General features: G+C 40.8%; 1 protein-coding gene across 1 annotated transcript; it reads left to right on the top strand.

Annotated features, from left to right (window-relative positions):
* The first annotated feature begins 1,341 nt into the window (after positions 1–1,341).
* Positions 1,342–24,528, top strand: SKP1 (S-phase kinase associated protein 1). Its single transcript, XM_049873652.1, has 6 exons — positions 1,342–1,482; positions 4,497–4,593; positions 9,981–10,054; positions 18,669–18,812; positions 20,470–20,610; positions 21,308–24,528. The coding sequence occupies exons 2-6, from the start codon at positions 4,497–4,499 to the stop codon at positions 21,341–21,343; spliced, it is 492 nt and encodes a 163-aa protein (XP_049729609.1). The 5' UTR covers positions 1,342–1,482; the 3' UTR covers positions 21,344–24,528.
* Positions 24,529–24,620: the final 92 nt, after the last annotated feature.

The raw sequence follows: 24,620 nt of genomic DNA, 5'->3' as shown, positions 1-24,620 counted from the left end.
CCATGGGCAGGTGAGCACAGGGGCTCCACCGGGCCTTGCCTAGGAGGCCTAAAGCTGGAGCTGCTGAGGGCAGGGCTGTGCTGCAGAGAAAAAAGTATGAGAGCTTTAAGTACTTTCATCTTCCTGTCATCAGCTGTGGCACCTGGCAGACACTGGATACCACAGCTTGTAGACAAAGACCTAGTAATCCAAGGAACTGCTTGGCTTCCCATCCCAGAGGAACTGTAGGCCTCTGGTTTCTTTAGCGGGCCATGTGTGGAAGTGTCTTTGTCTGTCTGGTGCCAAGAATACCATCACGTGCCTGTTGGCCAGGTGAGCCAGGCGCCTTAGTCTTCTGGGGAGGGAATGGCAACTGCTTCCCAGGGTGAGCAAGATAGGGCAGGGCAGTTACACAGTGCCTGACTGGGGTACGCTGACGGCGGCAGGGGTGCCTGTCAAGCTTCTCCCTTTCCTTTAGAGTTGGTTTCATCCTATGGACCCTACCACAACCTTCTGGGGCCACCCCATACAACAGAATTCTGTCCAGGCTGGGACCATGGCTGCCTGGTTCACTGCTGAATCCCCAGCAGTGTACCTCATACACATAGGGACGAATACTCACTGCCAGATAAAGAGTCCTCCTCTCCAGATTTGGGGTTTCTCTGGGTCTTTTTGACCCAGAAGCCCCTTCAGAAATCAATAGTATGAAATAAAGGTTAAGAGCACCAAACCATGGAGTAAGGTTCATGTCCCGGTTCAGCCACTTAACCATTCTGTACCTGTTCCCTCATATAGAAAAAGGAAAAAAGGTAACAGTATTTTACCTCATGCAATTATTGTGGGGAGTGAGATAATTCATATTAAGCAGATAGCACGGGCCCTATCTGTTCAATGGTAGAAACTGAGGCCGTTACAGGAAACTCAGAGCGGTGACTGCAAAACCCATTAGCCAAGTCTTCGTCTTCCGAGCCCCAGATTTCCCATCATGAAAGGAGCATTCCAGGCCCTCCCAAACGTCACCCCGCCCCCGCCTACACACACACTCGTCTCCTTGTTTGTTTCTAGGCTTTTCAGGACTGGGGGCTTTAATTCGCCTTAAGACAGCCCCTGCCTGAAGGACCCTTCCAGGCTGCGGAGGTATCCCACTTGGTCCCCGGTTCCCCCTATGAGGAAAAAAAATTCGCGCTTTCCAGGGTGGGGTAAGAATAAAGTCCCTTCGGCCCCCTGGCCCCGCCCCGCCACCTCTCCGCCCTGCCCGGCTCCGCCAGCGCCCTACACCCACCCTGTCGTCTCCTGCCTCCCGTCAGGCAATCTCCGTGGGCACCCTAGCCGGCTTTGTGACGCCACAGGCCCTGAGGTCCTCGGCGCCTTCACCCGCCACTATAAAGACCGACGCCGCGCCGCGCCGCCGTAGTGGCCTTGTTCTCTGCGTTTTTCTTTTAGTGCTGACGCCACCCAGCTCTTGCTGGCCTCTGGTCCGCTGTCTCTCTGAGCCCGAACAGCGTGAGTAGCCGCTGAACCAGTTGGAAGGGGCAGTGGCGCTGCAGATTGCGGGCTGGGTAGCGACCACTGCGGTTTAGGCCTACCCGGGGCGGGAGGCGACTGGGCCTGGCTTTTCCTCAGGCCCGGCGGAATCCGTTGCGGACCCGGGGCATCAGAGGTGCAGTACGGCCCCGGTCAACGCACCCCGCCCCTCGGCGAGGCCTCGGCAAGCCGTGTGTCCTCACGGTGCCTCATGGGCGCCCAGGCGGGTGGGAGAAATTGCGAGGCGAGCTCCGGGTTGGGCCTTCTCTGCCCGGGGCGAGGGTCCGCCGGCGCGGAGCCCAGCTGCGAAGCCTGGGGCCTCCCTTGGCGTTCAACCTCGGGGACCCAGGCAGGGGTGGCGGCGAGGCTTTGAGTTGGGGGTTCCTTCATTGCGGCGTGGGCGTATGTCTGTGTCTGTTTTCTCACTGTCCGGAGGTAAGGTGCTGCCGGTAGTCTGGGACCGCTGGATTCTTGGCTCCATCTTTCCTCTCCCTTGTGTTTGGTGTTACTAGCTACCGGTCCTGGCTGAATGAGTTGTGTGTTAGGGCCTAGTGTTTGCAAGCAGGTAGTCGCCTGCTCCGTCTGAGTATTTCTGTCCATTATTTTGCCACGGCTTGGGGTCGTTCAAACAAGTAGTATAAATAAGGGATACCATCGTCGTAGAAGTGTGTTTTAGGAGCCCTAACTCTGAAAGTTAACTCGAGGTGTTTGGCTTTGGTTCACTTTTTAATGGAAACTGCAGGTTTGGGTCATTTGGGCATGAATTTTTCAGCAGAGGGTCACAATAGAATGTATCTGTGTCATAGAACAGTGCAGACGCCTTTACTGTGCGGTCTAAAAAGAGGTGTTAAGAATTTTGGGTCACTTAAAGACAGGGCTTACTTTTTCCCGTGTGATGTGATAGAACCCTCTTATGCCAGCCACCGTGGGTGATTTCATTTCCAAGTACAGGAGCCTGAAAAATTGAAGGAATGATCTTGAAAGCGTGTCAAATCAAAATTTCAGCCATTATTATCTGAAAATTTTGCAGTTAATTCTAGCAGTATATAAAAAAAAATTCTCTGAGTGTCAAGCCTAGGATTACAGAGTGCATCACATTACAGATTAACCGATTGCCTTCTGCTGTTTAATAAGACCTCAGCTGCCTTAACAGTAATTTAATACACGAGTTTGACTAAGCAGGTCTTGGTATTTATTGTGAGTTATTTGAAAGGAATATGAGATAGTCATCTCGATTAAAGGTAATTTTATCAATTGTATTGTCAGACTTTGACCCTTTAATGCTCATTCCAGTACTTTGCTGAAAAAGAACATAACATGTTGTGAGTTAAAATTGTGCTCCTGTTAAAATATCTTCTTTTGCGGGTGTCTTTTGTAGTTGCCTTGTCACAGGGAGAGAGTCCTCTGTTGTTTTTCATCCTGCTCTGAGCCCTTCTCCATTGAGCAGGACAACTGCATTATTGTCAAGCACTAAGGAACACGGAGAAACAGACATGTTTGTGAATTAATAAGTGAAATCTGATTCTCTCCAGCCATGGATGAGTGAGAGCAGGATATTTCAGTGGCTGGTTTTGAGACATAGGCTTTACCTTTTTGCTTCTCCTAACTGCTTGGCTGTTTGGGGGTGGGGACAGTTGTCTCAGAAAAGCTATTTTAACCGATGTCATGGGTCTTAAGTCTTTGAACCTAAAATGGGTGCAGTGAATGTTTTAAATGCGAAATTCTACTGGTTATGTAAGAATTGACACTTGTTAATACAGTGTACCTGGAAGGCTCTAGAGGGGTTTTGAGTTAGTAAATAGTGACATCACAGAATGAAGAATACACCAGAAACATGGGCCCTTTAAAAGCTGTATTTGACACTTGGGGAAGCCTTGAATTAATCTTTATAGTCAGGTATTGCTGCCCTTAAAAAAAAAAAAAAATCTGAAGATGATAAATTGCTCATTTGGAACTTCTAATTTTAAAGCGATTTTTCTTTTTGCCAAGTCCTTTGAAGTTTTAATAGCTTAGCTTTTGTAAAAGAGATGTCTTTTTCCTAATGACTCATAATTAGAGTTAAGAAATACCTTTTTGGAGCAAGTAATAAGTTATTGTGGGAACTTTGGTGGAAGATCTCAAACTTGGACACCAGGTCAGAAATGAAACATGAATAAGGTGTCTGAAATTTAAGCTGCTTGTTAGATTTAGGGAATTGTACTAATGTCTTCTCATCCTTAGTTTTATTTTCTTGTCTATGATCCTGCATTGGTCCAAACATAAATGAGAATACCAGTCTACTCTCTGGGTCTGAGCTTACTGGTAGGTCTCACTGTGGGCAATTACTGTTTTATTTAGTAGCTTTGTTTATTTTTGACTGAACTTTTTCAGGTTTTCAGTTAACTCTGTGGCAGTTAACTATTCAAATGGTAGTAATCAGAATTCACTGGGAGCAGAAAGGCAGGCACACGGTAAATAAACGAGTTTTGTTGTTGTTAGCTGCTGTAGAGCCTCTTACTCATGCCATTCCCCGTGTACAACCCTCATGATTGGTTGTGGATTGTGATCCATAGGGTTTTCATTTGCTGATCATCAGAAGTACATTGCCAGGCCTTTCTTCCTAGTCTGCCTTAGTGTGGAAGCTCCACTGAGACGTATTCAGCATGACAGCAACACACAAGCCTCCACTGACAGGTGGTGGCTGCTCATGAGGTGCATGTGGTCTCAGAATTCTAGAATATAACTCTTAAACTTGTATTAATAGTTCAGTAGGGCAGGCCTTAAAATCTTCTGTTCCTGGGAATTATACTTTGGAATTATTTCTAAAGAAATACAGGCTAGCCTGGGAATAACCACTTTATTTTACAAATCCTGTAAACATATCCTGATTATATACTGCAGGTCCTTAGGATTTTATAGTTTATAAGTTAGAGGGCTTCCGACAAACTGTAGTAGATCAAATGTCATAGAACTGACTAATCTTTAAATTTTCAAATTCATAATACCTTTTTTAGATGCCTTCAATTAAGTTGCAGAGTTCTGACGGAGAGATATTTGAAGTTGATGTGGAAATTGCCAAACAATCTGTGACTATCAAGACCATGTTGGAAGGTAAGTTTATTAGAAAACCTGGGAAGGAGAAAAGGTGATGAAATGTGTAGTTCGAGATAGCCTGTGAATACTGCGTATGTAGGAGCAGTTGTCTATCACAGGTGCTGAAGGGTAAGACAGGGTAAATTTTTTTTTTTTCCTTTAAAGTCATCCTTTCTGCATTGTCTGAATTAATGAGGTTTTTGTTTTCTTATTAAGTGGATTAGGTCAGAAGCTAGTAACTTCTGAAGTGATTTCCAAACCTCAGACTATGGCCCATTTCTTTTTCAAGTAAGTTTGGATTCACAATTTCTAATGACAAAAATTAGAGTTTTTGGAAAAGGGATACCTTCCTATATGGTAGCTAAATAAGGGTACCTTGTTTCAACAGATGTCTGTCTGTGTGTTTAGTAAGCTTTCTCTTTTGTCTGTATTTCGTTAAACTTAGATCTGTCTTTTGTATTGCTTTTGCTTGTGGACATTAGTATATGGAGACATACAATTTAGTGTCTAGAATTGAGGGGAAAAAACTTAGTAATAGTGTTCTTCTGTACTCAGATATCAAAGGTATTTCTGTGGGGAAGATCTACAGCTTATAGATAATTGAGAGAAGGGTTATACGTAGGACGTTAGGTCCATGCTGGTGAAAAGAAGGTAAGCGAGGCATAGTTTTTGCCCTTAAAGAATTTATAAACTAGTGGAGGAGCTAGACACCAATCAAGACAAATTGTAATGTGATATAATTAGTGCTTTAATAGAATTGTGTGCTAAGTGGTGCTGTGGAATACATCTTGGCTCTTATTCTTCAGGCCTGTGGAGAGAGGCCAACGTATATTACTAGTGAGGTGATATTTCAAATCCAGGAAGATTAGGATGTTTTGGGAGATCATTCTGAAGTATAGTAGATAGAGTGTGTTCGGGGATCTTTTGGGGTTTAGGTGGGATTGTGGTACTGGAGTTGGCAGAACAGAAGAACAGATTTGAGAGGAATGGAGAAGAAAATTATTTTGAGCTTGAACATGTTTGAGACGTCTTCAAAAGATCTAAGTAGTAATCTACTATGCAGTTAAGTATGTGATCTTGGGCCCTGAGTTGTGAACTGCTAGGATAGACTTGCTTTGTATGGCAGGTTATGGGAGGAGATGAAGTTGGCTGGGCAGCCATGTTGTGGGCTGAGGGGTGTCACGTTGGGTGTTAAGAGTGTAGAAATCAGAAGCAAGTGGAGTATATAGATTGTGGAAAGGATCAGTCAAGTGGGGATCCAAGAGAAGAAGTTAAGACTTCTAACAGATACTTAGGTGTGGTAGAGGGAGTGGCTGAATTGCAGTGGCTGTGTCTTTTGTTTTCTAAGCATGTGATTTGTGTTCTCATAAAAGCTGTATATGTAATTCCTTTGGTAATTGGTACCAGTCATGTGGCACTTAAGAGTCCTGTATCCTGGTAACTTATAGGTAGAGTTCTTCTATTAAGTTGTAAACCCCTTGGTACATCCCACAGTCACTGTTCATCAAGTACCTGTTGGTTGAAGAGCTAGGATATGCTTACTAATAAAGAGTGTGAAAGCAATCCAAGTGTTCCTAAAGGCAGGTGAGTAAGGTTTTATCTACAAGATCTAGGAACTGATACCAAAATTGCTGCCTGCATACTTGCTTTGGCAATGAAAGTGTTCTTTATTTCATCTTACTTGGCACCTGACACACTAATCTGTCCCGTGCTGCTTCAGAGAAGCATTTGCCAATGTGAGATTGTAAGTGCTCCTTAAAGGTTTTCCAAGCCAACTTCGATCATTGAAGCAAGTGAGCTATACCAAAAATAAAAAAGAAAAACCCCAAAGCCATTGCTGTCAAGTCGATTCTACCCCACAGGACAGAATAGAACTCCCCTGTAGGGGTTTCCAAGGAGCGACTAGTGGATTCAAACTGCTGACCTTTTGCTTAGCAGCCAAGCTCTTAACCACTGTGCCACCAGGACTCCAAGTGGGCTGATAGCAACAGTTAATTATTCTTTCCTGCTTAGCCTTTGGGGATCAGAGGTGAATGGCTTTATCTTAAGTAAGATGGCATATATAGGATTACTACCTAGATCTTTTGAAAAAGTCTCAAACGTAACATGTTCAAGCTCAAAGCAGTTTTCTTCTCCATTCCTATCAAATCTGTTCTGCAGTCTATTGAATTCACCAACTTAACTGCTTTCCTTGTTTTGCATCTGCAGTATCTCAGGTTTTGGGTTTTATATGACTTAGAAAACAAAAATAAAACCTTTTAAACACAGGACAATCAGAAGAGAAAATCTTGGCATGTGTACCTGTGGATTGGCTGATTTGTTCAGGACCCAGGTGTCGTATCATGATACAGGTGTCTTCCACAAGTCCTTGAAACTAAATAGCTTAAAGGAATGACTGTTGCTACTTGTGCATTCATTCTATAAGAAGGAATACATTGCAAGTCCTTAGTTTAAATGCTAGAGAAGTAATCCTTTACAACCATAAGGTCCTTATTTTTAATGTGACTTAAACTTCCTTCCAAATAACATTTGGATCTAAACAAACTAGTCTTCTGTATTGTTTCCTCTAATGTCTTACTTCCCTGTATACAAGTATTTTACATGGTGAAGTTTCTTTGTCTCTACTCTGATTAAAAATGTACCAGCTCAGGAAAAACATAAGTGATCCAAATTGAGCTTGAAGTGAGACATTGACTTTGCCATTTTATAGTTTTAGTCTAGGCTGGAATGGGGTCAGGGAAAGGGCATTGGCGAGAGGGAAGATGTGTGGGTCCACAGGATAACAAGGTACCATTCCTTTTGTCTACTCTAGTCTCTACCACTGCACTGGAACTACTCGTCAAGCTCAGTATCCTCCATGTTGTCAAATGCACTGTTTCTTTTCAGTTATCATCTAGACCTGTTAGGCAGCATGTGACATTTGATCTCCCCATCTTCAAAGGTTGCTGTACCCCAAGGCTTAGTCCTTAGGCCTCTTCATTATATCTGTACTCATTCCTTTGATCATCTCATCTAGTATTATTGTAGCATCATAATCCTTCAGATATTTCCAACCTATCTGCGGTTCTGATCTCTGCTGATTTCTAGACCTGAATATACAACATCCCAGACTTAGGAAGCAGAGCTCTGGATCTCCTCCCCCCAACCTCAAACAGAACAGTTCCTTGCCAGCCATTTCCATGTCAATTTATGGTAACTCCATCCTTCTAGTTGATCATGCCATAAACCCTTAGTTATCCTTGACTTCTCTCACATTCTGCTTCCCATCTGCCGAGAGATCCTGCTGGCTCTGCCTTCAAAGTGCATCCAGAATTGGACCATTTCTTGCCTCTCTGTAGCTACCAACATTGTCCAAACCACAATTTTGTGCCTGGATTATTGTCAACCCTGTAATTGGTTTTCCTGCCCCTTTCTCCCCCATCTTTACTGTCTCGTCCCAATATTTGATCCATCTGCTGCTCTCCCCCTTGCTAACCCTGCTCTAGTAACCTTCGATTTCTTAGTGTTTTTATAATGCGCTAGGCACTCCTTTCAGAACACCTTTGCATTTGTCATTCTCTCTGCCTAGGTATACTCGCCTCCTTAAGGATTTTACTAAAATTTCACCTTCTCAGTGAGGCATACTGAACAACCCTATCTAAAATTGTAGCAGTTTCTCTTTCTGCAGATCTTCTTTATTGCTTGCTGAATCTTCATTGCCTTGTAGAGCACCTGGCATATATTAGGGACTCAGATGTTTGGACTCAGCACTGGCCATGTGTGCATCACTGATACCGTGCTACAGCCAGTACACTGCTGTAATAACTGTTGGTGTCTGATTTTGGTACTTGTTAACTATGAAGTAACTTTCTTAGGTAGCTTTTCTTGATAGTCGTGTAGAAACTGAACAGCAGACTCATTTGAAGAATATTCAGAATCTTTAAGTAACATGGATGTTAAGTTTTTTTCTTTGGGGTTCACTGACCACTTTGAGAATCTGAAAGTTCGATCATCTTACCAGGAAAACCTATAGATTCAGTATTGTAGGTAATAACATGCACATGATGGACAACATGAAAGCATATATGTTGACAGTAAATCTCTTATCCCAGGTTCTAGTTTACTTCTGTAGAGAGAACATCTGTTAACAGTTCCTTATGTATTCTTCTGGAGATATTTTAAACATAAATACATAAGTGTATTTCCATTTGTATTCAGATAACATTTGTCTTTTTATACCTAGCTTTTAAACAATTAATCTTGAGATCATATTAGTGTGTATGGAGCTGCTTCCCTGTTTTTGTCAGTGGCTGCATGGTATGTTGTGTGCGTGTGCGTATATACACATACATCTTAGGGCTTCAGGTACGAATAGATTGAGAGCCTATTACTTGGCAATTCTTTTCATTGTATTACTTTTGTAAATACAGTCCATCTAGGGAATTTGATATAAAGAGTGAGAATAAGGATCTGGCTTTAATATTTTTCCAGATGGCTACCCATTCATTTCAGCCCAACTTATTAAATCACTTTTCCTCCAAATTTAGAACTCCCTTTATATAATACAGACATGTACCACATAACGTCCATTCAGGTAACCTCCGACCACACATACGTCTATGGTCCCATAAAGTTAAAGTTCACAAATCCCAATCAGAGAACGACATGTAGTGAACATAACCAGACGTAGCGAAGGCAACAGCTTCCTGCATGTAACACGTGTCTCTTATGTCTCTTGTATGCAAAGCAGTTGCACTGCCAGCCTTAAACAATGGTACAGTACATATATAACCTATAATACGTATGTCTTGGTAGTCATAATAAACACCTATGTTACTGGCTTATGTATGTACTGTATTTTACTTTCTATTGTTATTTTAATGTGAACTTTCCCTACTTACAGATAAAAGTTTACTGTATAACAGTGTATGCTTTGGCTCACAGGAAGCAGCATCCAGTCTCATGTATTGTGTGTCTCTTGAGTGTTGCACTCTCTCTCTGTTTAATTTCCTTTTATTACCGTGAAGTACCTCATGGCTCCCAGACACAGCAAAACCCGTGCTAGTGATAGCAGCAGCAGGAGACAAAGGAGAAGTATCAATTTGGAAGTGAAACAGAAGGTGTCCCACATAACTGCTAAATATATAATATGGTGTTTGCACAACATCCAAATCACATAACGTCCTGTTTCACAGAATGTATTGTGGACGTTATGCGACACACGACTGTACTCCTGTGTTTGTCTACTCACACAACGTTATCTACAGTTTCAGGTAGTTCATGGAGTCATTGTTTGGAACTGCTGGTTTTAAATGCTCTTAAGGGAACTATTCTTAGTACTAGTTTGAAACAGCTCGATTGGTGTGCATAATATAATGGTCTTAGGAAATAATGGTGACGCTCTTCCTTTTTTTTTTCTTTTTTAGATTTGGGAATGGATGATGAAGGAGATGATGATCCAGTTCCTCTACCAAATGTTAATGCAGCAATATTAAAAAAGGTAAAGTCTTTAAGGGTTTTAATTTTTAGAGCGAGTCACTTAGACTTCTTCGCGAACTTAGCTTTTAAGCTTTTGCTCACTTCCACTGGCCCTTTGTGTAGATGATTTGTTCTGAGCCCAGCGTGTGATACTTAAAATCCTGATGAAATAGGAAGGAATGGCTAACCTTTTTAGAGCAAAAATTCCTAGAAGTAGACTCATCATATTTGACCTTTTGCTATAGATTTTATTTGGCTATATACTAGCAACAGTGATTGATTAATACACATAAATTTAACAGCCTAATATAGCACTCTGGAGCCCTTGTGGCATAGTGGTTAAAGCTTGTCTGCTAACCAAAAAGATTAGCAGTTCAAATCCACCTGTCACTCCTTGGAAACCCTATGGGACAGTTCTAACCTGTCCTGTAGGGTCACTATGAGTCAGAATTGACTTGATGGCAATGGGTCTAATATGGAACTTACCACTTAGAATTACTCTGACCTTGAAAATCCTTAAACACTTATTTAAATAGTACTTGGATGTTCTTGGAGCCCTGGTGGTGCAGTGGTTAAGAGCTACAGCAAGCTGTGGCTGCTAACCAGAGGGTTGGCAGTTTGAATCTACCAGCTGCTCCTTGGAAAACCCTATGGGGCAGTTCTACTCTGTTCTGCAGGATCACTCACTGTGAGTTGGAATCGACTGAGTGGAAACGGGTTTGGTTTTGGATGCTCTTAATACAGTATTGTACCAAAAAAAAATCCTATCTGCTCCCTTGCCACAGTTGACCCTTGTCACTGATTGGGCATCTTTCTGATCCTCTATCTGTGCTTTTACATATCAGGTCTTATTTTGTAACTTACCCTTTAAAGAATATATCTTGGCAATCTTCCTATATCAGCATCCTTAGATTTACCTAATTCTCTTTAACTGTAAAAAAACTATGACTTACCAATCTATAGTGACTATTCTTACATTATTTGGTGCACCTATGCAAGCATTTCTTTAGGATAGATGGTCTAGGTGTAGAATATCTGTGTCACAGGATGGTTTATACACCTACAGTTTGATAGATACCACACCTGTTACTGCCGAGTCAATTCCGACCCATAGTGACTCCATAGGACAGAGTAGAACTGCCCCATAGGGTTTCCAAGGAGCAGCTGGTAGATTTGAACTGTCGACCTTTTGGTTAGCAGCCTAGCTCTTAACCACTGCACCACCCTCCAAAAGGACACCACCTCTCAGCATGGTGGAATTGAATCGTGAGTACTTTAGATTTATTTTTTCAAAATGGCCAGAGTCAGCAAGAAGGGATATATAACACATTGTTCCCATTCCTGTCCCTATCCACTCTCATCCCCCTTCTTCAGGTAATCATTTATTCTCTTAGTATTTTGTAATAGCAGATACTAATGTTTTCCCCTGTTCTTAAACAAGGTAGCAAATTATACACTTTAATGTGTACTTGTATTTGTACTTGTATTTTTTTCATTTAACAATAGCCTGGTGATCTTAGCTTCCCAATTCTTTTTTTTTTTAAACTCTACATAGTACGATTATAACTCTGTAAATATATTGTAGTTTATTTAGCCAGGCCCTGTGTATATTTGGAAACCCTGGTGACATAGTGGTTAAGTGCTGCAGCTGCTAACCAAAAGGTCAGCAGTTTGAATCCACCAGGCACTCCTTGGAAACTGTATGGAGAAGTTCTACTCTGTCCTGTAGGGTCGCTATGAGTCAGAATCAACTCATGGGCAACAGGTTTGGTTTGTTTTTTTGTGTGTGTGTATATTTGAGTTGTATAGTCTTTTGCACTAAAGCCACATTTAAATTACTGAAATACAACATTACATGCTTAGCAGAATAGGAAAAGTTTTGTTTGTCCACTGAATGGATATGCCCCACAGGGAGCTTGAGAACACAGATATGTTTTTTGTTTTGGTTGTTCGGTTGATTACCTTACTGTGTGTTAAGCATAAACAGCCCTCCACATTGAATAGGACTTCAGTGTTTCAGGGCACATGGTTCCTTTACACAAGCTATTTATTAGATGCTCACCTAAAGAAACAGCAACCTGTTTCCACATTAGGAAGCTGACTTATACTAGGCTTGAGAAATGGACCCAATTGACCTTATGCTTTCTCTTGAGAACTTGACCTCTGCTTGAAGTATCAGCTACAGTGCATATTTTTCCATATTCTAACACTGGCTATTACCAGTCTTTTTTAATCTCCCTAGACTAGGTAATTGTCTAAGCCTGCATATTTTTACATCTGTTATTAGCCATTTCTATTTTCTCTATTGTCTATTTTCCCTTGTCCATATTTCTATTAGGCTTTTTGTAGGAATTCTTCATATGGATTTTTCTATCATTATGCTTGTCTTAGTTAATGGTATTTCATGGTTCAGAAACTTTTAAGTTTCGTCTAGGTAGATCTCATTCTTTCTGACACCTGGATTTTGTCTTGCAGTTAACGTGTTCTATTTTATAGTAACATAAAATGCTTCTAAAAGGACTTTTGCTTTCATTCATTCAAAGCCAGGTACGTTTTAGATGGTGGGGATGCAATAGTGAGCAGTGCTGTTGTTGAGTTTATATTCTAAAGGACTGGGGAAACACGATGTAAGAAATGTGTCAAACGGAAAAGCTATGGAGATTAAAGGAAAGGGGGGATAAGAGAGGGTAGTAGATGGGGAGTTAGCTATTTTAAAAGTAAAGAGGAAATGCCGTACTGAGAAAGTGATCTTTGAACAAAGATGTGTGAATATGTGAGCGAAGAGAATTCTGGGCAAAAGGAGCAGATGCAGTAACCCTGAGACAAGAGCATTGCCTGGTGTCCTAGTTATCTAGTGGTGCTGTTAACAGACATGCCACAAGTGGATGACTTTAAGAAACAAAAATTTATTTTCTCACGGTTTAGAAGGCTAAAAGTCTGAATTCAGAGAGCCGGCTTTAGGGGTAGGCTTTCTCTCTGTTGGCTCTGGAAAAATGTCCTTGTCTCTTCAACTTCTGCTTCCCGGTTCTTTAGAGGTCTCCATGTGGCTTGGTATCTCTCTTACCCCATCTCTGTTTCCCTCACTTGCTTGTTTAATCTCTCTTATATCTCAAAAGAGATTCACTCAAAATATACCCTACACTAATCCTGCCTCATTAACATAACAAAGACAGCCCATTCTCAAATGGGATTGTAACCACAAGCATAGAGGTTGCATTTACAACATTTTTGGGGGGCATAATTCAGTCCATAACACTTCACCCTCTGGCTTCCAAAAATTCATGTCCTTGCCATACGCAAAACACGTTCACCCCATCACATCATTGCAAATGTCTTAAATCAACTTCAAGTCCAAAATCTCATCTTCTGAATCATTTAAATCACATATGGGTGAGACTTTAGGTGTATTCCGTTCTGGAGCAAAATTTCTTTTTTTGCTGTGAAATCTGGAATACAAGTTATCTGTTTCCAAAGTACAATGGTGGAACAGGCACAAGGTAGATATTTCCATTACAAGCAAGAGAAATTGGAGGGAAAGAAGGGATTACGGGCACCAAGAAAGTCCAAAACCCAGCAGAACAATTTACATTAGCTCTCAAGGCTTGAAAATAATCCTCTGTTCTCTGAGACCATCTGGGCAACGGCCGGGCTCTCCAGACTGTGGGTGTTGGCCTTGCCCTTTGGATTCTGGGTGGAGTTGCCTCGGCCCTGGGTTTCAGCTCCACCTTCCAGGCCCTCTGGGATGGCAACCCTGCTCCCTTGGCTTTAGATGGCCCCACTGGCTTAGTCTATCTGAGCGGTAGCCCACCTCTTTGGCCCCTGCAGGTCCCATTCTCCTGCCTCTTGGGCATGGCAATCCCACACCCTCAGTTTTGGGCAGTGGCACCACACGCCTGGCACAACTTCATGGCATCTCCGCACTCTGGAACCAAGTTGGTAAAGGTCTGACTGAATCCTAGGAATCTGTGGCCCCACCTTTGGAAGTTCAGGAGAATGTGGCTCCACCACTTTTGAAACTGTCTGCTTCCTGTACTCCTTCCAATAGTTCTGCTGATCTCTGAGCTGCTCCAGGGATCTCTTTCTTTTCTTGGAGGACAACAGATGTAGCTCCTCTGGCGTGTTTCCTGCCTGTAGAATTCCAACAGGCAGACAGCGTTCTTTCCTTTTTCTGACCCCTTTAGTCTAAGCTGATGGATTTTCTGCTGCGGTAGTTGGTTAGATCCATCAGTCACAGGCTTAATCTCTTTAATAAAAGATTGTGTAGCCACGTCCGTGGTGAACATTCTAGGACACTCGTCCTTAGTTTGTGCAACAGAATTTTCCAAATTTTTAGGGTTTGTTTTCATTTTGCACTGTTAGTTTTTAAGTCCGTCTCTTTATTCTCTCATTTTACTGTAAGCGTCAAGGAGAAACCACGCGATCCCTTTAAGATCTTGCTTAGAAATCTCATCAGGCAGATTTCCAAGTTTATCACTTACAAGTTCTGCCTTCCACCAAACATTTCAATATAATTCAGACAAATTCTTTGCCACTGCATAAAAAGCATCGCCTTTTCTCCATTGTCCAGTCACGTGTTCATCATCTTTTAAAGCTTCACCAGAAGCACATTTAACGTCCACATTTCTGACATTCTGTTGCTGGTGCCATATGTATTCTCTAAGACAGTAGAGACTTTCTCTGTAGGTCTCCTCACTTCTGAGTCCTACCCAGAGTTGCTTTTGACATCCATAATTCTACCAGCAGTCTCTTCAAGGCAATCTAAGCTTTTACTATTAGGCACCTTAAAACTTAAAGCCTCTACCCATTACCCAATTCCAAAACTACTTCCGCATTTTATGTATCTGTTAGAGCATCACTCTTCCAGTACCAAATTCTTAGTTATCTAGTGTTGCTGTAACAGAAATACCACAGGTTGATAGCTTTAACAGTTTATTTTCTCACAGTTTCCAAAACCCCCCAAATCTGTTGCTGTCGAATTGATTTTGACTCAGCAACCTTATAGGACAGAGTAGAACTGCCCCATAGAGTTTATAAGGCTGTAAATCCTTATGTAAGCAGACTGCCACATCTTTCTCCTGTGGAGCAGTTGGTGGGTTCAAACTGTAGACCTTCTGCTTAGCAGCCGAGCACTTAACCATTGTGCTACTGGGGTTTTTTTTCTCACAGTTTAGGAAGCTATAAGTGTGCATTCAGAGTGCTGGCTTGAGGAGAAGTCTCTCTCTGTCGGCTCTGGAGGAAGGTCCTTGGCTCTTCAGCTTCTGCTTCTTGGTTCCTTGGAGATCTCCATGTGTCTTGGCATCTGTCTTACCATCTCTGCTCTGCTTCCTTGTTTAATCTCTTTTATATCTCAAAAGAAATTGACTCAAGATATATTATATACTAGTCTTGCCTCATTAACGTAACAAAACCCATTCCTAAACAGGCTTATAACCACAGACATAGAGGTTAGGATTTACAACACATACTTTGGGGAGACATAATTCAGTCCATAACAGCTGGTGTGTCTTGAGGAAAGGCAGGGAGGCTGGTGTGGTGGCTAAAGCGTAGTATCTCAGCAGGGAAGGAGTGGATGAAGTCAGAGCTAATGAACTGGGTGATGCAGGCCTCCTTCTGAGAATGAAAAGTGTTTTATTTTGTTTTTTAAACATATTTTGCGTTATTACTTACAGATATTTAAACTGTTAAGTATGTTGAATATTTAATAATCATATGATCCAAAAACTGTGAAAGTATCCAATAAGATCTTCAGTCTTTGTCTCTCATCTGATCAGTTTTGTTGTTAGTTGCCATCGAGTCGATTCTGACTTACAGTGACCCCATGTGTGCAGAGTAGAACTGCTCCTTAGGGTTTTCAAGGCTCTGACCTTTCAGAAGCAGATTGCCAGGCCTGTCTCCCGAGGTGCCTTTGGGGTTTGAACTGCCAGCCTCTAGGCTAGTAATAAGTGCTTAACCATTTGTGCCACCCAGGGACTCCTGTCTGACCAGTAACCACCCCCCAGCCTTTGTAAGTAATAATTCTCATTAGTTTTTTACATAGCCTTTAAGAGTTTTTTTTGTGCCTCCATAAGCAAGTACGTGGTGCTCTTTCTTTAGTTTCATATACAACGATCAATATACAAGGAGTATAAGCTGTTGTTTGTTTTATTAAAGCCCCTTATGCTTTGTTTTTCATTCTAGAAAGTTCTTTTCATTTTTTTTCTTCATAGTATTTTTTTTGTTATTGTACTTTAGGTGAAAGTTTATAGATCAAATTAGTTTCTCATTAAACAATTAATACACAAATTGTTTTGTGACATTGGATGCCAACCCTGTGATGTGTCAGCACTCTCCTTTTCTCCATCCCAGGTTACCTGTTTCCATTCATCCAGTTTTCCTGTCCCTTCCTGCCATCACGTCCTTGCTTTTGAGCTGGTGTGCCCATTTAGTCTTGTATACATGATTGAACTACAGAGCCTGTTCCTCGCGTATGTTATTGTTTGCCCCATAGACCTGCCTAATCTTTGGCTGAAGGGTGAACCTCAGGAGTGACTTCAGTACTGAGTTACAAGGGTGTCTGGGGGCCACACTCTCAGGATTTCTCCAGTCTCTGTCAGGCCAGCAAGTCTGGCTTTTTTTTTTATGAATTTGAGTTTTGTTCTCTGTTTTTCTCCTGCCCTGTCCAGGACTCTGTTGTGATCCTTGTCAGAGCAGTCAGTGGTAGTAGCTGGGCGCCATCTAGTTGTTCTGGGCTCAGTGTGGCAGAGGCTGTGGTAGTTGTGGTCCATTAGTACTTTGGATTAATCTATCCCTTGTGTCCTTGGCTTTCTTCATTCTCTTTTGCTCGAGCTGGGATATATCTTAGATGGCTGCTTGCAGGCTTTTAAGACCCCAGACGCTGCTCACCACAGTAGGATGTAGAATATTTTCTTTATGAACTATGTTATGCCAATTGAGCTAGATGTCCCCTCAGATCATGATCCCGCGACCATGGTCCCCAGCCCTCAGCCCAGTAACTCTGTCCCTCAGGAAGTTTGGATGTGTCTATGAAGCTTCTGTGACTTTGCCTTGGTCAAGTTGTGCTGACTTCCCCAGTATTGTGTACTGTCTTAGTCTTCGCCAAAGTTACCACTTCAGTGTTTTTCCCTCCCCATGTCCCTGTGTCCCCCCTACCCTATAACCATCAAAGATTGTTTTTTCGTGTGTGTAAACCTTTTCATGAGTTTTTATAATAGTGTTCTCATACAGTATTTGTCCTTTTGTGATTAGCTTATTTCACTCAGCATAATGCCCTCCAAATTCATCCATGTTGTGAAATGTTTCACAGATTTCATCATTGTTCTTTATTGTTGCATAGTATTCCATTGTGTGTATGTACCATCGCTTGTTTATCCATTCATCTGTTGATGGGTACTTAGGTTGTTTGCATCTTTTTCCTATAGTGAATAATGCTCCCTTGAACATGGGTGTGCATATGTGTACTCATGTGCTGGCTCTTATTTCTCTAGGATATATTGCTGGATCGAATGGTATTTCTTTCTAGCTTTTTAAGAAAGTGCCATATCATTTTCCAAAATGGTTGTACCATTTTGCATTCCCACCAGCAGGGCATGTAAGAGTTCCAGTCTCCCCACAACTTCTCCAACATTTGTTATTTTCTGTTTTTTTGATTAGTGTCAGTGATGTTAGGGTTGTTTTCCCCATCCAGGCAGTATAATTTCTCAGCTCTCTCATTTTCTCTTAGCATTGTTTATTCCCCTAATGTTCTATTATGAAAAAATTTTGTACATATGAGAAAGTGGAAGAATTAGTACAACCAACTCGTATGTGCCCACCTAGATTATACAACTTAACGTTCACAGCACTGGTTTTGTTCTTTATCCAGTATAGTTAATCACTTTTCTGAACCTTAATTATGACATATTCATTCCCCCACTAAGGGAACATTTGGGCTTTTCCTGTTTTGTCCTTAACACTGAGTGTTCTTTTGCCCTTGTCTGGGGAATATTTAGGAATGTTCAGTCATACTGTGCACACACATGCATTTTAGTAGATAGTGCTGGTGCTTTAATCCTTTCCAAAGGGACTAAACCAATGTACCCTCTCCAGTAGAAGAGTTCCTGTTTCCCTCACAGTATTGCCAAGAGTTAATATCAAAATCTTGGTTATTTTTTTTGGCACTCTAAAGTAGTATATCAGATTTTACATCTCTGATTACTAATGAGACTGAGCATTTTCTCATGTTTGGCCATTCAGATTTCTTCTGTGAATTATCTGTTCATATCTTTAGTCCATTTCTTTCTAGTGATTTTTAAGATTTTATATTCTATAGGCTAATCCAGAGTCAGTAGCGCATGTTGTAGGTATCCTCCAGTCAGTGTTCTGTGTGATTTTATCATTTTTGCACAGGGGCTTTTTAATGTGGTCTACTATTTTCATTTGTCTGCATGTTTTGCTTTTATCTAAGATCTTCCGGCCTCTAAGGTTGTAAAGATTTCTTCAAGTTTCATTTTTGCTTTTCAGGCTTATCTACTGACTAATTTATTGTTCGAGGCAACCTCTAGCCAGTTCTCATCCCAGTGTAGGAATAACCCAAACCAGCAGTGGAATGAATATCTTGTGATGAAATGCCACAGAGGAATGAACTTTTGTTGTTGTAGGTCATTCAGTGGTGCACCCACCACAAGGATGACCCTCCTCCTCCTGAGGATGATGAAAACAAAGAAAAGAGAACAGATGATATCCCTGTTTGGGACCAAGAATTCCTGAAAGTTGACCAGGGAACACTTTTCGAACTTATTCTGGTATGTTTTTGATGTACACTATAAGGTATCTCTTTTCCATAGCTTTTAACACTTTTTACATAGAGTTAAATTTGTAAATTCATTGATAGTGAATTGTAGCACTCTGAACTCAGATGAAATGCTATATTTGAATCCACATATCAGTAATTACATAAGTGTAAATGACCTAAACATCCAGTAAAAGGGAGATTGTTGAATCAGATAAAAAGCAAGACTCAACTATGCTGCCTATATGAAACCCACTTTAAATATAAAGACATAAGTTAAAAGGATGAAAAAAGGTGTATTACGCTAACATTAATGGAGCCCTTGGTGGTACAGTGATGAAGCATTCGGCTCCTAACCAACAGGTCAGTGATTTGAACCCACCAGCAATTCCACTGGTCAAAAGACCTGGTGATCCTCTCCCGTAGAGATTGCAGCCCAGGAAACCCTGTGGGCAGTTCTGTTCTACTCTGTCGTATAGAATCGCTTTGAGTAGGAATTGACTCAGTAGCACATAACAGCAACAACAACATGCTAACGCGAATCAAAAGAAAGTTGGAGAATCTATAGAATATTGCCAGGAATAGAAGATCACTTTCAAATGTAAAAGAGATCAGTTCATTAAAAGGATATAACAATCCTAAACATTTATCGACCTAAAAGCAGACCCTGCGAACAGTGAAACAAAAACCAGTAGAACTCACAAGGAGAAATAGATCCACAATCATAGAGATGTTAACATCTCTCTCATTAATTGATAGAATAAGTAGATGAAAAATCAGTAAGGCTATAGAAGACTTGGATAATACTATTGACCAACTTATCTTAATTGACATTTACAGAACACTGTGTCTAATGACAGAATATATATTCTTTTCAAGTGTATGCTACCAAGGTACACCATGTTCTAGGCCATAAAAGTCCCAACATTTAAAAGAATTTAGGTGATACGAAGTGTGTTCCCTGACCACAATGAAATTATATTCTGATTACATTAGAAATCTGGAAAACCTGAAATATTTGAAAACTAAATAACACACTTGTAAGTAACACATAAATGAGAAAGGAAATTTAAGTGTAATAAAAAAAGGACACGTCAAAATCTGTGTGATACAGCTAAAGTAGTACTTAGAAATTGGAAATACTATAACACCTATATTAGAAAAGAAGAAAGGTCTCAAATCAGTGATCTAAGCTTCAACTTTAAGAAACTAGTAAAAGATACAAATTAAACCTAAAGTAAGCAGAAAAAAGGAAATAAAGGACAGAAATCAATAAAATAGAGAACAAGAGAAAATACGGAAACCAAAAGCTTGTTCTTTGAGAAGAGCAATAAAATGTTATGCTTCAACTGCTTATATTTGAACTCTTTAAGTACAGATATTTTTGCCTAGACTTGACATGTGATACTTGTCCCCTTCACCCCCAAATTTGAGTTTATATAGTTTGCTTAAGGCAGCACAAGGACTCAGTATTACACAGGTATAATAAAGAAGGGCATGTACAAAAGTGCCTTTCATAGGAGAGCTTATGTCTGACTTATTCTCCCTTTAATTTCTTAAAACTAACTAGCATTCTGAGTTTAATTACGTAAGGATTATCAATCACTAACTTTGGATTTAGTTTAAAACATTGGGCATACTTGAATAAAAAACAACATATCACTTTACAGGCTGCAAACTACTTAGACATCAAAGGTTTGCTTGATGTTACATGCAAGACTGTTGCGAATATGATCAAGGGGAAAACTCCTGAGGAGATTCGCAAGACTTTCAATATCAAAAATGACTTTACCGAAGAGGAGGAAGCCCAGGTAGGTAGCGCACAACTCATCCTTGATCACATGCTTTTTAAAAGACATTGCAACCCATTTAACACGCTAGGAAAAGAGGGCCCTGTATCAAGGAACCTTCAACTTAGTTGAGGGTTGGATAATGGGTACCTTCTGCATCCTAAGCGTATTCTTGTTAGTCTGTCTGTATTAGTCTAAATGCTTAGATATGGTTCTTTCTTTCTTATAGAAAAAAAAAAAAATTGAATCAAAGGAACTGTTTTGTATTAAATCGCTTAGCAGCTACAAGTTTTGGGACTTAGCGGCATCTGATACATACTTGATTTCGGTAAAGCAGGCACTATGGATGTATACCTCAGAGCAACTTAGTGAATGGGGAGAACATGGATGAATAGATCAGAATGATTTCGTTGACACAACCACAAACCAAAGTTATGTGAATAGGCTATTCGAATTTGCCCTTTCAGCTTTGACAACTAAAGCTGTAATTGCCCACTGCCTTTGCTTTTTTGATCATTTCAGCAGGGCAGAATAAAAATCTAAGGAGACTTAGAAAGGGAACCAGAAAGTATAAGCTTAGCCTGGTGTTTTTCCAAGTTTCCATTTGTTCCCTTCTGACCCACCTCACAGTCTGTTAATGAATCATTAGGTCTTATTATGAGTCTTAGGAAAGACTACTCAAGTTAAGGCATTTCCTTATATTTCTCTCTTCTTCTAGGTACGCAAAGAGAACCAGTGGTGTGAAGAGAAGTGAAATGTTGTGCCTGACACTGTAACACTATAAGGATTATTCCAAATACTAGTTGCACTGCTCTGTTTATAATTGTTAATATTAGATAAACAGTAGACAAATGCAGCAGCAAATCAACTGTATTAGCAGAATGTTGTCCTCATTGCATGTGTAGTTTGAGTATGGATTCTAAAACCTCTAGCTGAGTTTCTTCTAGTGTGATTTTTTAAAGTTTTTTTTTCTTTTTTTCCTTTGCTCTGAATAAAACTGAACTGTGGGTTCTCTATAGAAAGTGGCATTTTGGGTTTTCCCTCTTTTTGTAAAGTGGTTTCTGCCTAGTTAACTTTAGCAACCTTCTAAAAGTTGGCATTGTAAATAAAACAACTTGGAAAAGTTTGCTGAAATAGAATTAACAAAATAATTATCTTTATTCGTGAGTTGGAAACTGGAAAAGGGCTGTTTGAGGTAAATGGTCTGAGTGGGTTATTAATTAGGCTGTCTCCCAGCTCCCTAGGGTCAAGGAGCACCACCAGTGTGGGTTAGCCTATATGTAGCAAGGCTCCCTTAATTGAATCTGAGGACTCATGTTTGTACTTTTAATCCCCTCACCTTTGAATGTTTTGGCTAGAGACTCAGTTAACTTCTTAGTTTGTGTTTTGGGGGGAGAAGTGTAACTAGGCAGTTTGTTTTTCGATTAAAATAGGCACTTAAGTCATGGTATGTCATCTTTTTATAATCAGTGTTCCCATGTGGGAAAAACTATTCACACTACTTGCATGTAAAAAATAGTTTAACTTTTAATAATGTGTGGCAAAACGCAGACAGTATCCATCATGAATGCAAGGTACTTTCAATAAAATGTAAGTTACATAGTAGGTAGTAAATGATTTGCTTTTGTGGCCTTAAATGTCTCTTAATATATGAGTTGAATTTATGTACATTTGTATAGCTTAAAAAAAAGACATTTAGGTAGCTCTGTCTTTGCTCACTCTAGAGGCTGGTGACATAACAATAGGGTACTAATAGACTTCTCTCTTAGAGAAGTTGTCATTTAAATGGCTAAATGGTGCCAGTGCTTCAGTTCTTAGCTGGTGTACACAGGCACACAAAACTGTGCTGCCATTGTTTCCTGCTTCCCCCTACAGTAGAATGACCTTACCTTGAATGGCCCATACCAGGCAGGGTGGTCTTTTTAAAATTTTTTTTAATTGTACTTTAGATGAAGGTTTGCAGAACAAACTAGCTTCTCATTAAACAGTACACACATTGTTTTATGACATTGTTTAACAACCCCATGACACGTCAACATTCTCCCTTCTCGACCTCGGGTTCCCTATTACCAGCTTTTCTGTCCCTTCCTGCCTTCTCATCCTTGCCCCTAGGCTGGTGTGTCCCTTTAGTCTCATTTTGTTTTATGGGCCTGTCTAATATTTGGCTGAAGGGTGAACCTCAGGAGTGACTTCATTACTGAGGTAAAAGGGTTCCAGGGCCATATTCTTGGAGTTTCTCTAGTCTCTGTCAGGCCAGTAAGTCTGGTCTTTTTTTGAGTTAGAATTTTGTTCTACATTTTTTGCCAGCTCTGTCTAGGACCCTCTATTGTGATCCCTGTCAGAGCTGTCAGTGGTGGTAGCTGGGCACCATCTAGTTGTGCTGGACTCTGTCTGATAGAAGCACTAGTAGTTGTGGTCTGTTAGTCATTTGGACTAATCTTTCCCTTGTGTCTTTAGTTTTCTTCATTCTCCCTTGCTCCTGAGGGGGTGAGACCAGTGGAGGATCTTAGATGGCTGTTCACAGGCTTTTAAGACCCCAGATGCTACCCAACCAAAATGAATGTAGAACATTTTCTTTATAAACTATTTTATGCCAGTTGAGCTAGATGTACCCTGAGACATAGTCCCCACAGGCAGGGCAGTTTTTGAGGAAACTAAGAAGTTTGTTTTTTTTTAGTGTTGAACTGAAGCATTCTTCTGACTATTGGGGAGTTTACAACTTGAGTCCTGATGACTTTTTGTTATTGTTAAAATCACTACTTCCAATGGGCAAAGAGTAAGAACCAGACGTGCAGATTTTTTTTTTTTTTTTTTTTAATTTTTGTTGTTGAGAATACACAGTGGGACATTTCACCAATTCAACAGTATCTACACGTACAGTTCGAAGAATGTAATCATTCTTCGAGTTGTGCAACCATTCTCATCCTCCTTTTCCAAGCTGTTCCTTTCCATTAACATAAACTCACTGCCCCCTAAGTTTTCTCTCTAATCTTTTGAGTTGCTGTTGTCAGTTTGATCCTGTATAGGTAGATCTTAAAAGAGCACAGTGCTCAAGGCAGACATTCTTTACTAGTTAAGCTAAAGTGTTTGGTTTTAAGAAGAGGTCAGGGGATATTTTTGGTTTAAGGTTTAAAGATTATCTCAGGGCTGTAGTTTTCAGGGGTTCATCCAGCCTCCATGGCTCCAGAAAGTCTGGATGGATGTCCGTATTTTAATAAACTACGGTAAGAAGTAAGTGTAGAACATGTCCCTTGTCACAAGATGAAGCTGTTTGGACACCTAAGCAGGGCAGACATAGTTATCCTTCCTGCCGAGCTGTCAGTGGATGTGAGTATTGTCAGGGCCATAAAGGTGTTACTGAAGGGGCTCTTAAAGTGCAGTGATTACCAAGATGGGACTTAGTTTGAGTGGTACAGTCTGTTAACTTCGTAGATGACATACCTGATGTCTTGCAGTATTTTGCAGTGTTGGCTACTTTTGGCCTGTGTGCCAGTACTGAGAGGCATTTGGTGGGAGGAATGTAATTGCTGCCAACAGTATTTGCTTCTACATCTCTAGTTCTCATGCCCTTCTTAAACCCCTCAACTTTTAAATTTTCAGCAAGTATTTCTGAGCACCTAACCTGCTATGTGCTAGCCTCTGCTTTCACCCTGAAGATCAGCCTATTCCATAGAAGTACTCTCACTTCCAGTACCTTCCACCTATATGGTGAAAAATCTCTATTTGTCCTTTCTGTCCTGAGTGTGCCATTTCATCTGCTTCAAATGCTCTGCAGATTATTCTGTCACAGATTATTGAAAAGGGTGGGAATACAGAGATAGACCCCTACTCAGAAAACTGTTCAAGAAGGATTTCCAGAGTGGCTTTATTTATTTGAGGGAGGGAGGGTGGTGGTATGTGGAACCTCATTTCTCTTCCTTCCTGTTTCCTCCCCCAACATTGTACATGTGCCTGAAAGAACAAGGCTACAGATAAATGATTGACAGAATACCTGAATGAAAAAGAAGACCTGGTCCAAAGTCCCTGGTGAA

Source organism: Elephas maximus, chromosome 2 (genome assembly GCF_024166365.1).
Source record: "Elephas maximus indicus isolate mEleMax1 chromosome 2, mEleMax1 primary haplotype, whole genome shotgun sequence".
Classification (NCBI taxonomy): domain Eukaryota; kingdom Metazoa; phylum Chordata; class Mammalia; order Proboscidea; family Elephantidae; genus Elephas; species Elephas maximus.
The sequence above is the reverse complement of the archived record's forward strand: the minus strand, read 5'-3'. Positions and strand labels throughout refer to the sequence as shown.

Coding starts and splice junctions, on each gene's coding strand:
- SKP1 (XM_049873652.1), top strand. CDS start 4,497: ATGCCTTCAATTAAGTTGCAGAGTTCTGACGGAGAGATATTTGAAGTT. Junction 10,055..18,668: donor ATGCAGCAATATTAAAAAAG/GTAAAGTCTTTA, acceptor TTGTTGTTGTAG/GTCATTCAGTGGTGCACCCA. Junction 18,813..20,469: donor CACTTTTCGAACTTATTCTG/GTATGTTTTTGA, acceptor ATCACTTTACAG/GCTGCAAACTACTTAGACAT.